Source organism: Ahaetulla prasina, chromosome 3, assembly GCF_028640845.1.
Source record: "Ahaetulla prasina isolate Xishuangbanna chromosome 3, ASM2864084v1, whole genome shotgun sequence".
Classification (NCBI taxonomy): Eukaryota; Metazoa; Chordata; class Lepidosauria; order Squamata; family Colubridae; genus Ahaetulla; species Ahaetulla prasina.
This window is the reverse complement of record NC_080541.1, coordinates 212,868,481-212,880,932: the sequence shown is the minus strand read 5'-3', so window position 1 is coordinate 212,880,932 and position 12,452 is coordinate 212,868,481. Positions and strand designations below refer to the sequence as shown.

Sequence of the window (12,452 nt, the reverse complement as noted above, 5' to 3'; positions counted from 1 at the left end):
ACCTTTGAATTTGAGCTCGTGCTGCGGCTCCAGGGTCAAGACCTGCTCAGTTTTCGCCATGTTGGCTACCGCTCCTCCTCCTCCTCCTCCTCGGCGGCGGTTGAAGCACCAAGCGGGGCCGGAGGGAAAGCGGAGCAAACGCCAGTGACGGCCCCTCACCCAAAAAAAAAAAAAAAAAGAGGAAGGGGGGGGGAAAGGAAAGGAGCCGAGGCGAAGGCAGCCGCTTGTCCTTCCCGACGAGGCAAAGCGGGGCGAAAAGAGGCGCGGCGAAAAGAAAAAAAAAAAAGGCGGGGAGGGTTGGGGGGGGGGAGAGAAACTGAAGCAGGGCCCGCTGGCGGCTTGGGGCACGGCCAGAGAAAGGAGCCGGCGCGCGCCCAGCACGCAAGCTGACGCTTCCCACTCTCGCCAGGAGGAGAGAGAGAGAGAGAGAGAGAGAGGAGGAAGGGGCGGAGGAGGAGGCGGGGAAGGACGCTGCAGCACGGGCGGGCCTGGGCTGGCGGTGGGAGGAGGAGGGCGAAAGGGGACTGCAAGCTGACGTTTCCCGCCGGCCCGGGCGGGGCCTTCAGGCCGCCCTTCTCTTTCGTCAGGGGAAGGGGAGGTTGGCGCGTAACGTGGGAAGAGGTTTTTTTTAAAGGGAAAAGGGGGAGGAGCGCAGGCGCTGCGCCGGTTTGAAGCTGCGCCGGGCTCTCGTGGCCCGCAAGTGAGGGCTGGGTGGGTGGGTGGCGCGTCCTGAGGGAAGGGGGGGAAAGAGGTGGAGTGAATTAGGAGGGTGCTTGTAAAACGCCGCAGTCCCGGCGAGGGAGGGTTAGAAACGATTTAAAGGGGACGGCGGTGGGGCTTTCTTTCCCGAAAGGGGGTGAAAAAGTCGGGTTTTTGCATAACGTGAGCCCTGGGTGTGCAAAGGTGGACGCTAATCTCCTGGGGAATAAACGAAAATGGGGAGTCCTCGATTTACGGCCACAATTGAGCCCAAAATTCCTGTGGTTAAGTGAGTTTTGTCCTGTTTTATGACCTTTCTTGCGACAGTGGTTAAGTGAATCACTGCAATTGATACGTAAGTAACTTGGTTGTTAAGTGAAGCCGGCTTCCCCATTGACTTGGCTAGTCAGAAGGTCACCAAAGGGGATCACATGACCCTGGGACACTGCAACCGTCCTATCAACCAGTTGCCAAGCATCTGAATTTTGATCACGCAGATGCTGCCAAGGTCATAACTCTGAAAAACAGTGGTAAGCAGTGGCGGGGTTCAAATAATTTAACAACAGGTTATGTGGGCGTGGCTAGGTGGTCATGGGTTTGGGTGGGTGTGGCCAATTTGACCACTCACTATCCTTGGCCCCGTCTCCCACCATCAACAAGATACAATCTCTATTTATTTACTACTAATGAACATCACTTAACGGTGGCAAGAAAAATTACAAAACGGAGCAAAACTCACTTAAATGTTGGTTAGCAATGAAAATTTTGGCTCAGTTGTGGCCATAAATTGTGGCCATAAATTGAGGATTACCCCTAATGAGAATGTAGGATAAGTCTTCTCCTTCTCAGCCTTAAATGTACATGCAGAGCAAACATGCACACACCTCACGCTGCCGGAGGGACTCACCCACGCACCTCTCTCAATTCTTGGGCAGGTTTTGGATTTCATTGTCCCAGCAGGCCATAAAAACCTCAGACAAATAGCTCCATGATCCCGCACGCTTATAAACCTCTTCTTTTTCTGTCCAGGATCTCAAGCCATGTAATCTCCAGTCATTTTATCAATAAACCTTTCCAAGCAACTTCCATGTTTCCAGTGTCTTTCTCCCCATTTGGAACTGAACCCAGATGGACATTCAACAGTCCCAACATACTCAACAGTCATATGCTAAATCTGGTTTTCTTGTTGGAGCAGTGGCAGTGTGACCGAAGGTGTGAGAGACTGCTATCACTCCTCTTGTTGGCCCTGAAATTCTCTGTTTCTACTCCCATACTGTAGGGAGGTTGGCAGTGGTGGGATTCAATACTTTTTACTATCAGTTCTGGGGCCTGGCTTGGTGGGCGTGCCAGGGGAAGGATACTGTAAAATCTCCCCTTCCCACTCCAGGGCAAGGTTACTGCAAAATCCCCATTTCCTCCTGATCAGCTGGAACTCGGGAGGCAGAGAATAGATGGGGGCAGGGGCAGTCAGAGGTGGTATTTACTAGTTCTCCAAACCATTCAAAATTTCCGCTACCGGTTTTCCAGAACCTGCTGAAACCCATCTCTGGAGGTTGGATTTCCTTGATTGGCCTGCCTCAGGTGACTGATGAACCAGCAAGGTTACAAAGGGAACTTGGGCTTTCCTGAGGTCTATTGTATTGTCCAGTGGTGAAATCCAGCAGGTTCTGACAGGTTATGGAGAACCAATAGCGGAAATTTTGAGCAGTTCGGAGAACCGGCAAATACCATCTCTGGCTGGCCCCAGGAGTGGGGAGGGAATTGAGATTTTGCAGTATCCTTCCCCTGCCATGCCCACCAAGCCACACCCACCAAGCCACACCGCATCCACCAAGACACCCCCACAGAACCGGTATTAAAAAAATTTGGATTTCACCACTGACTTAGTTGCTACCTGGAATGTGAGGGAGGGACTTTGGACTAGATTATTTCTATGTGGTCTCTCTCTTCCTGTGGATCCTAAATTCCCCATAGCCTACTGAGGAGAAAGAGAGAGAGCGCGATGTTGAAAAAAAGCTAAGAGTGCCACAGGAAGACAAGGAGAAATAAGCAGGATTGAGCATCAGCTAGAGACACTTGGGGCCTACGTTGTGATGGATAGGGAAGCAAAGTGCCAATATCTGTATTGCATCTACAATCACTCAGAAGCACTGTTCAAGGTAATGCAGGCTCTCTAGGGAAGGATTGAGATTTACTTGCAGGGCCACTGTGAAGAATATGCACAGAATCTATTGGATAAAATCACTCTAATTCACATGCAGAACCATCCCCTCACACACAAAAGCTGAAAACGTTGGGGAACTCTGCCTAAGAGGATTGGATTGTGGATGTGAGCAGGAGAGAATCCTTGCACAACTTGGTGTTATGTATTACTTGTGCCCTTTATTGGACTGCGAGATTCTGCTTTCAGTTAGTCATGCCTTAGCGTCCTTTCAGCTGGGCTATTGCAATGCTTTCTACAGAAGGCTGCCCTTGAAGAACATCTGGAGCATGCAGTTGGTATAGTACAGTGATGGCGAACCTTTTCACCGCCGAGTGCCAAAAAGGTCACGTGGAAATATCGTGCGCACATTTCCGTGCTGGGAAATGTGCTTCCCCGTTTGGGGCCGCACTCCGGAAAAGCTGAAATTCTGGGTTCTAGCACACATGCGTGCCCGACTATCAGCTGGCCGGTATGCATGCCCAGGCCAGTTTTCAGAACTGCCGCGCATATGAAGGGATCGCACTCCAGAAAAGCCGAACTTCTGGGTTCTGGCACGCATGCACAACTGACAATCAGCTGGCCGGTGCTTTTCAGCAGTGGTTTTCAGCAGTGCCATGCACGCGAAGGACAGATGATCATTGCGCACATATGTGCACCAAAAACCCAGAACAAAAACAGGGAAGGCCATGTGTGCCGGGCAATATGGCTTCGTGTACCACTTTGGGCACGTGTGCCCTAGGTTCGCCATCACGGGTATAGTATGTAACTGTGAGAGCAGTTATCTCAATCTGGGCATACTACCCCTCTGCTCCAGAAGCTGCATTGGTTGTGGTGAGATGAGTGGCAAATATTTTAAAAAATAAATAAATGTACTTCTCAGTTTTTGTTATTTTTTTAAAAAATGTTTTGCCTCACAGAATCATTTGATTGAGATGGGCTGCCATATAAATTGAATAAATACATAAATTTAGCTGCTTGTGGTCTTTATTCCTTAGGTGTATCACTGCATCTGTCCAAATGGTTTGTTTCAATTTGATTTCAGACACAAAACCCCTTCAAAGTGTTTTACAACATTACAACATAAAAATGCAACACTGCAATATGATTTTTATTTTCATAAAAACCTGTTTTTCAGTACTGTAGTCAAAATTCATACTTGGTTTTTGTCTTGCAATGAAGTGAAAAAGCTATAGCGGGGTGGGGGTAGATCTATAGTTCTACATACCATCCTTTATTATTAGCCAGGTTGCCTGGGGCTGAACTGACTTGCAGTTTGGGGAAAAACATGGGAGCCTTTTGATACACAGAAATAATATTGGGCTTGACACATTATTGAATGTGCAGATGACATAAAATTGGATGGGATAGCTAATACTCTAGATGACACAATGCAATATGATCTTGGTCGGCTAGAAGGAAAATAAAAAAATGCAACTCAGCATTCTTCAGTTTGGCTTGTCGATGATATATTTGAAAATGATTTTGGAATTGTATTTTATGATAGGATTTGAATGAGTAAGCAGTGTGATAATGGCTGCAAAAAAAGAAGACTGAAAATTGCTTCCAAATCATGGGCAATACTACTTTCACTCCTACATTGCATTGGTCAGATGCTACCTTAAGAGACTGGGGGATGTTTAACCTTGGAACAAAAAATGACCATGGGAAGTGCAGTTGCAAATTTTTAGCTCTGCAAAGAACATGTCATAGTTCCAGTCGGGGTTGGTACTTGGAGAAGGGCAGATTCTATTTTCTAATCTAAAAGTTATTTGAAAACTGCAAATGATCTCAAAAATGGTGACTCCTCTGTATTGCATGTCTTCAAGCATCAATTTTTTTTATTTTTTTAAATTAGATTTTAAAAAAATCTCATGTTATTACTTTTACAAATAACTCTGGGAAGCAAACATGCATAATACTGTCTATTTTCCCCATAACAACAACCCTGTGAGGTTGGAATAAGTGACCAGCCCAGTCATCCAGCCTGCTTTCATGCCTAAGGTAGGACTAGAATCTCCTGGTTTCTAAATCGGCACCTTAACCACTATATCAAACTGGGTCTCAGTTGGACAGCCATATGTATGTATTTAGCTTTGCTTGCTCGACTCCGCTGGATGACTGAAATGGAGGCTTGGCTTTTTAATTTTGGATTCTTGTATTAAGGATGGGGATTGAATTTGATGGTCTAAATCGGTGGTCCTCAGCCTTTCTGGCTCCAAAGACCTGTGGGGAGTGGTTTCACGCACGCAACCTAATCCTGCTCATGTGCAAATGAAGCTTTGCACGCTTGCCTGCCTGTGTTGTGGTCCGCCAGCAGCCTGCGGACCTGGCAGCGGAGTCGACAGTGAGGAAGCTGGGAAAGACAATGGGCCAGTCCTGGAGTCAGGGGAAGGCCTGGACGAGGGCTATGCGTTGGAGGCAGAGATAGGGCTAGGGCCACCTGGGAGCAATGCGTGGACTCTGGAGCCTCTAGAGGCAGAGAGCAGAGGAACAGGAGGAGCCTGTTCCTAGTGCACGCATGCATAGAGCTGCCAGAAGGCAAAAGCAAAGGATCACTTAGGAGTAAGGCCAGAAGATGATTGGCCCCTCCCATAAGGCTTAAAAGAGCAGCAACGAGCTGTTGGGTTCTTTGTAAAAAAACAATGTTGATTCCATTGCTAATAATAATAATAATAATAATAATAATAATAATAATAATAATAATAATAATAATAATAATAATAATAATAATAATAATAATAATAATAATAATAATATTTTAATTTGTATACCGCCCTTCTCCCGAAGGACTCAGGGCGGTTTACAGCCAAGATAAAATACAGCAACAACACATACAATACTAAAAACAAACGTTAAAAAACTTATTCAATTTGGCCCCATTTTAAAATACCATCAACCCTATAAAATTAATAAAAATTTCAAACCCATAAAATCAGCTAAAAGATTTAAAAATTCAAGCCAGTCCAGCAAGACGGACTAGATAAGTCTTACGTTCGCGGCGAAAGGTCTGAAGGTCAGCTGGTTGTCGAAGTCCAGGGGGAAGTTCGTTCCACAGGGTAGGAGCCCCCACAGAGAAGGCCCTTCCCCTGGGAGCCGCCAGTCGACATTGCTTGGCTGACGGCACCCTAAGGAGTCCCTCTCTGTGAGAACGCATAGGTCGCTGGGAGGTAGAAGATGGCAGTAGACGGTCCCGTAAATATCCCGGTCCTAAGCCATGGAGCGCTTTAAAGGTGGTAACCAATACCTTGAAGCGCACCCGGAAGACAACAGGCAGCCAGTGCAGTCTGCGCAGGATGGGTGTTACAGGGCGGTATAAAAATTTAATTAATAATAATAACAACAACAACAATAATAATAATAATAATAATAACATGGGAGCTCCGAACCACTCCCTCTATCACCCGCGCAGCTGCATTCTGGACTAACTGGAGCCTCCGGGTGCTCTTCAAGGGGAGTCCCATGTAGAGAGCATTGCAGTAGTCCAAGCGAGAGGTAACAAGAGCATGAGTGACCGTGCATAGGGCATCCTGGTCCAGGAAGGGGCGCAACTGTCGAATCAGGCGAACCTGATAAAAAGCTCTCCTGGAGACGGTCGTCAAGTGATCTTCAAAAGACAACCGCCCATCCAGGAGAACGCCCAAGTTGCGCATCCTTTCCATCGGGGCCAATGACTCGCCCCCAACAGTCAGCCGCGGCTGCAGCTGACCGTACCGGGGTGCCGGCATCCACAGCCACTCCGTCTTGAAGGGATTAAGCTTGAGCCTGTTCCTCCCCATCCAGCCCCCCATACGGCTTCTAGACACCGGGACAGTACTTTGATAGCTTCGTTGGGGTGACCTGGGGTGGAAAAGTACAGCTGCGTATCATCAGCGTACAGTTGGTACCTCACCCCATCTCTTGAACTTTGTGGGTTTTTTGCCAAGAAAAGCCTTTGGCAAGTTGCCAAAGACAACAAAGGTTGATGATAAGGCTGAAGGACTATTTATGAAGAATTTGTTTTGGACTAAGCTGAGAATGAATTAATTCTCAGCTGTTTTAATAAAATAAGTTTGTTCAGGACTGAATTGTGTTTGGTAATCACTACTTGGGCCTCGGTCACAACGTGGTCCAGTTTCCAAAAGGCCATGGACTGCTACCGATTCATGGCCCAGGGGTTGGGGACTCATGATCTAAATGTCCTCTTCGAATTCTATCACTCTGTGAAAATTTGTATTTTGATATATAAGTTTTCATTCACCGCCTCATATCTATTCATTCTCTTAGAACTGTTAAAACAGATGTTATAAGGGTCCTTCATTTTATATACTCTCTGTAGCATTGTTCTACAGAAAGTCTATGTGAAGATCACAAAAATGCAGCTGGAAATGCCTCAGGCTATTGCATAGTGTAGGCTGCAAATATTTAAATATTCTGCTTCTTAAGCACCCTTTTAGAAAGATGTTTTGCTGCAGAAGAAATACTTCCCTGTTCTTCTGCTTGAGGTTGCCCCAAAAGGTAAAATGAAATGACCAGGTCATATTGCAGACAGAACAAAATTAGCCCGACTTTTAGCGTGGGTGACTTTTTCCTTGTAGATGCAGCCTAAAGAATTATCTGTCACCACAATTAACGATTAAAACATCTTGACAGTTGTCATTACTTTCCCGAGAGGGTGGGGAAAATGTGGACTGGTTTTATAACACCTTTACAAGTGGTTTTTGCAAATACAGTGCTGATGGTGAGGGGGAATGCATACTGGACTATACTTTCAAGATCTTTGAAACCGAGGACTTAAAGCATACTGTAATCAATTAAATAGAAAATTCAGTTTAAAGCCAGGCAGTATGCTTGTATTTTATTCAGAAAAAAAAAATGATTTCTGCCTTTCAGCTTAATGGCAACTTTATTGCACCCATTTATTTTCCTACCTTTGTGGAGGAATTGTTGCAAAACTAGATTCTTGGATTTGTCTTCGGGATAAACAGTTGAACTGAAGTATGCTGGCTGTGGGAATTCTGGGAGTTGAAGTTCAACACATCTTTGTTGAGGTTGAGAAACATTGCTCTATAGTAGTAGCAGATTTATGTATACATCAGTTTGGAAGTGAAAACAGATACTCCCTCCCCTTGGTAGCTGTTATAGATGGAAGGAGATTGCAACAGTGGAGCTTCTAAAATTCTTTGGAGTAATATTGAGCTATAATTCATTTCATTTCCAAGCAGTCTTGGAGCAGATAGGAATCTATCCAAGGATACAATAGATGAATAGAATTTGGCCATCAAGATTAGAAAAGGCTAGAAACAGGAATGTGTAGCAGCTTAATATATAATATTGTGTATGGCAGTAAGTTGCAATATCAAAATTAGGATGATAGTTATCTTTTGCTTAAATACATGCTTGTTTAATGTATTTTTCCTCAATCTGATGGGGGGGGGGAATGCATGCTGGACTATACTATCCATTATCTCCAACATGTGCCCTCTGGGAATAGTAGTAGTTGGACCTGAATATTCCTAGAGTGCATCAGTTTCTTGTGAAGGAAAAAAAAAAGGGGGGGACATAAGGGACTGTGAAGATTGCAGTGTTTTTATCATGGTTAGTCACTTAGTACAGTATAGTACCATGATGGTGAACGCTTGCCATAGGTTCGCTACCATGGTACTATACTGTACATGCAGAGCCCTCACTGCGGGCGCACCATCCGTCACTCCAGCCCAGCTCCATTGTGCATGTGTGCGTGCCTCCCAATGGCCAGCTGATCTTCGGGTCACTGCTGCGAATGCACGGGGCGCATGCAGGGGACGCAAACATGCATGCATGGGGGGGGCAGGATGCATGCGCAGGGGTTGCAGGTTGGTGCAGGGGGCTTTCCAGGCCCAAAACGGGGCATGTGCCGTTTTGAAAGACTCCCGCAACAACCTAGAAGCCAAAATGAGGTGCGGGGTGTGTGTGCATGTGTGGGGGAACGTGCGCACATGCGCAGGGGGCGCATGTGCGGGGCGCTCACATTGCATTTTGGCGGTTCTGGCACGCATGCATGCATTTGCACATGTGCGCACTCACTTTGGATACTTGGCACCAAAAAGGTTAACCATCACTGGTATAGTACATACAGAGCTAGAAGGAGGCAGGAGTTACAAAACTTGATGGTCAATAAATTGCCCATTCCTGTATATCTCAACATGATATGTAGTGCTATAAATTGTACAATATGTAACCAATTGCCTAAATCTGTTGTAAGTAAACAAATAAATGTCGACTGCATTGTCAGAACTCGTGATAATGTAGTATTTCTATCACTTATGAAAATAAAGGACTATTATTGTAAATGTAAAATAATCCCACACGTGTAACTCTTTTATTGAGTTTACTTTGGGATGCCGAGATTCATATAGATTCAGCTCACTGTAGTGGTTAAAGCATCAGGCTAGAAACCAGTTACCATGAGTTCTAGTCCTGCCTTCAGCATGAAGGTGGCTAAGTGACCTTGGGCCAATCGCTTTCTCTCAGCCCTAAGTTGGAGGCAATGGCAAATCACTGTCAGAAAAGCTTACCAAGAAAATGGTAGGGCAGTCATCAGGACTCCTCCTGACCTGAAGGCACTAAACACCAAGTATACACACATGCAAGCCACAAGAATGAGGATGGGAATAATTTGGGAATCTATTAAGAACTACAGATCACATTGAAAGCATGTGTTACAAACATTTTTATTAAATAATTTACAACTTTTATTTTGCACAATACATCCAGCTTGTGAGTTAGGGTACTGTTATACTATAAGAGTACATTTTTAAGCTGACACAGGCTTTTTAATATGTTAAAATCAATGTTCCCTCGCAAAACTATAACTATGAGAAGGAATGACCAAAACAAAACCCCCACCCTTCCAATGCCAAGATATTAGAAATTAGGAATTCTCTACCCTACTTCATCATCCTTTTCACATAAATCTTAGGACCAGCCTAAGAACAAACGCACACGTATACACACACACACACACACACAACTCTTCAGCCTTCCATATACTTGGCAAATCACGGTCAATGTTTTACCAGTTCAATATCAAGCTTCTTTTCATGCGAATACAAGCAGCTCCCTGACACCCTTCCACTCAGTGCAATCCACTGCAATGTTACCTCTTACAAGCCTCACTGAAATTAATCCAGAGTTAAGCAGGCCAAGATTCAGTTTCTCACAGCCCCTTTACTGATGTTTACGTTTAGAGGAAAGTTTGTACCCTTGGACTAACAACATGTTAATTTCAGTAAGACAGTTCAGTACTTTGTGACATTTCAGTTTTAGGGTGAAGGAAAAAAAAAGACTTCTATAGCAACGTTTTTTTTTCTTTTAATGATACAGAAAAAAATACACCATGCATTTAACTTCTGCACAGCAAAAGATTAAGCCAGGAATTGGAGTAATTATACTCAAATCCGTGCTACAAGAACATTTCTAATATAGACCTGGGTCACACGGGGAAGGCCCTTGGTACCCCTAAAAGAGTTCTTTGGGGCTCAACCCCCCTAGAAGAAAAAACGGGAAAAGTCATCCCTTGGTTTGCAATAAGGCATCATTATTAGGGCAGATGAAACCTAGTTACTGTATACATCTCCACCCCAGACCAAATGGAAGAAGCAATGGAAGCCCTCGCCTAATTCCTGGGAACTTATTACACTGGTTGAATAGGGAGGAGCAAATTCAAGTTCAACTGAAGCCAAACAGAAGGACTATTCATTCAGGAGGCCACTGATTCGTGATTATTACATTTTTTACTCTTCTCTTGAAAAGAGGAGCCTGCAATCTGGGGTGGGGGTGGGGGAGAGGGGTGTCTTCTAGTACTCCTGGCTCCTACAATGGCCAAGAAAGCTCTGCCTAACTTAGGCTGATGTACTATTGGGGGGGGGGGTTTCTCCTTACAATATGGGGCACTGACTGAAGATGGTTGCTTCATGCCTTTGGTAACTCTTAAAATGGAATACAGATAGTCCTTACTCAGGGACTACTCATTCAGAGACTATTCAAAGTTATAAGTGCTGAATCAGGTGATTTATGACCGGTCCTAGCTATTGCAGCATCCCAGTGGTCATGTGATCACAATGCGGTGCTTGGCAACTGTTGTGAAATTATGATAGGTGATCTCCATGACCACTGCTTCTGATAAGCAAAGTCAGTGGAAAGCCGGCAGCAAGTTACCGTCACGTGAAATCGCGCCCAACAACCACAGTGATTTTATTAACAACCACAACTGGAACGGTTGTCATAATCTGCCGCGGTCATGTGATTTTTCGCTTTAGGTCTGTGTCCCTTAGTGATGGAGTTTTCAGTTTCAATTATAGTTGCTAACAAAGGAACTGTATTGTACTTTGCTTTTCATGGAGCATCCGGTATGACTGGATGCTGGACAGTTGTTGCTGTCAAAAAATGCTAATGTAGCAGGAGTAGCACTGGCTCTCAGTAAATTTCAGAGTGCAGTTCAACTGCTGATTATCCCCTATTTGGACCTGGATCTGGATATCTTCAAGACTACCTGTCCTATGATGGATTTCAAAGAAGATGGTCGTCTGAAGACAGCTCCATGAATAGCAGAGATGATATTTGTGGCCATGAACAGGTAGATCAGCTTCTTTGACTCTCTCTGGACAAAGCGAGGACATGAGCTCATCCAAGCTCTTATCCTTAAAATTGCTCCTCGCTCCCTCTTTCTGCAGGATGGGAGAACTGGGAGATGAGGGAATTGGCCACAATCCAGCCACAAACAAAGTCTTTTTAAATGACACTGAATTCGCACTTGCCTTGCTAATCACTTTTGGATATTGTCTATTAACTGCTTTAAAGTGACAAGACTATATATAAACATTGGATGAATGCCTTCCATCTTTAATATAAAAAAATGAAGATCTGTATCTTTATAATCTTTAAGCGTTTAAATAAACAGCAAAAAGCAGAGCAAGATTTTGGCTATAGAAAGTTTTAACAGAATACGAGCTTAGAAAACATTGGAATATTGGGTTCTGAATATGAAAGTTTTGAAATTAATCATAAAAGAATAAATGATTTTTTGTGGGAAAGAAAAACTGGTTTTGCTATTGGAGACATAACAAGACAAGTAATGTATCATGGTGTTCAGAGATCTTTGAGGACCTGGAGCAGGACTTACACAAGCACTTTGAATCAATCGTGTCACCTATATGGGGTGGTTTTGGGAACAGTCTGTTTCTTGATAACAGAAAGAGATAATGCAACAAAATCTACCCAAGAACACATGAATGAGAATTTGAATAAGAATTTGTCATCAGATTAAAAAGAAAAAAAATGGGATGATGCTTTAAAAATTAGGGACACAAAAATGACAATCCCACAAAGCAACTGGAACATTTTTTGTGGGATTTACAAATGAGCCTGTTTAAAACAATGAAGAAATCTGTAACAAGGATTAGAACATAGAGTATCAGAGTTGGAAGGGATTTTGGAGGTTTTCTAGTCCAATCCCCTCTCAAGTAGGAGACTCTATACCAAAAAGTATCTGAATGGATTAAAGAGTAAGATTGTTTTGTATAAGAAGATACAC

At 44.2% G+C, this 12,452-nt stretch overlaps 1 protein-coding gene across 2 annotated transcripts in view; it reads right to left on the bottom strand.

The window, feature by feature from the left end:
• VAPB (VAMP associated protein B and C) overlaps positions 1 to 346 on the bottom strand; it is a 70,021-nt gene extending 69,675 nt beyond the window's left edge. The window contains exon 1 of one of the 2 annotated variants that reach the window (XM_058177734.1): positions 3 to 346. In XM_058177734.1, the coding sequence (XP_058033717.1) occupies positions 3 to 60 (58 nt within the window). In that variant the 5' untranslated portion in view covers positions 61 to 346. The remainder of the gene's footprint in view (positions 1 to 2) is intronic. The other variant, XM_058177733.1, reaches the window with a different exon arrangement.
• Between the last annotated feature and the right edge of the window lie 12,106 nt (positions 347 to 12,452).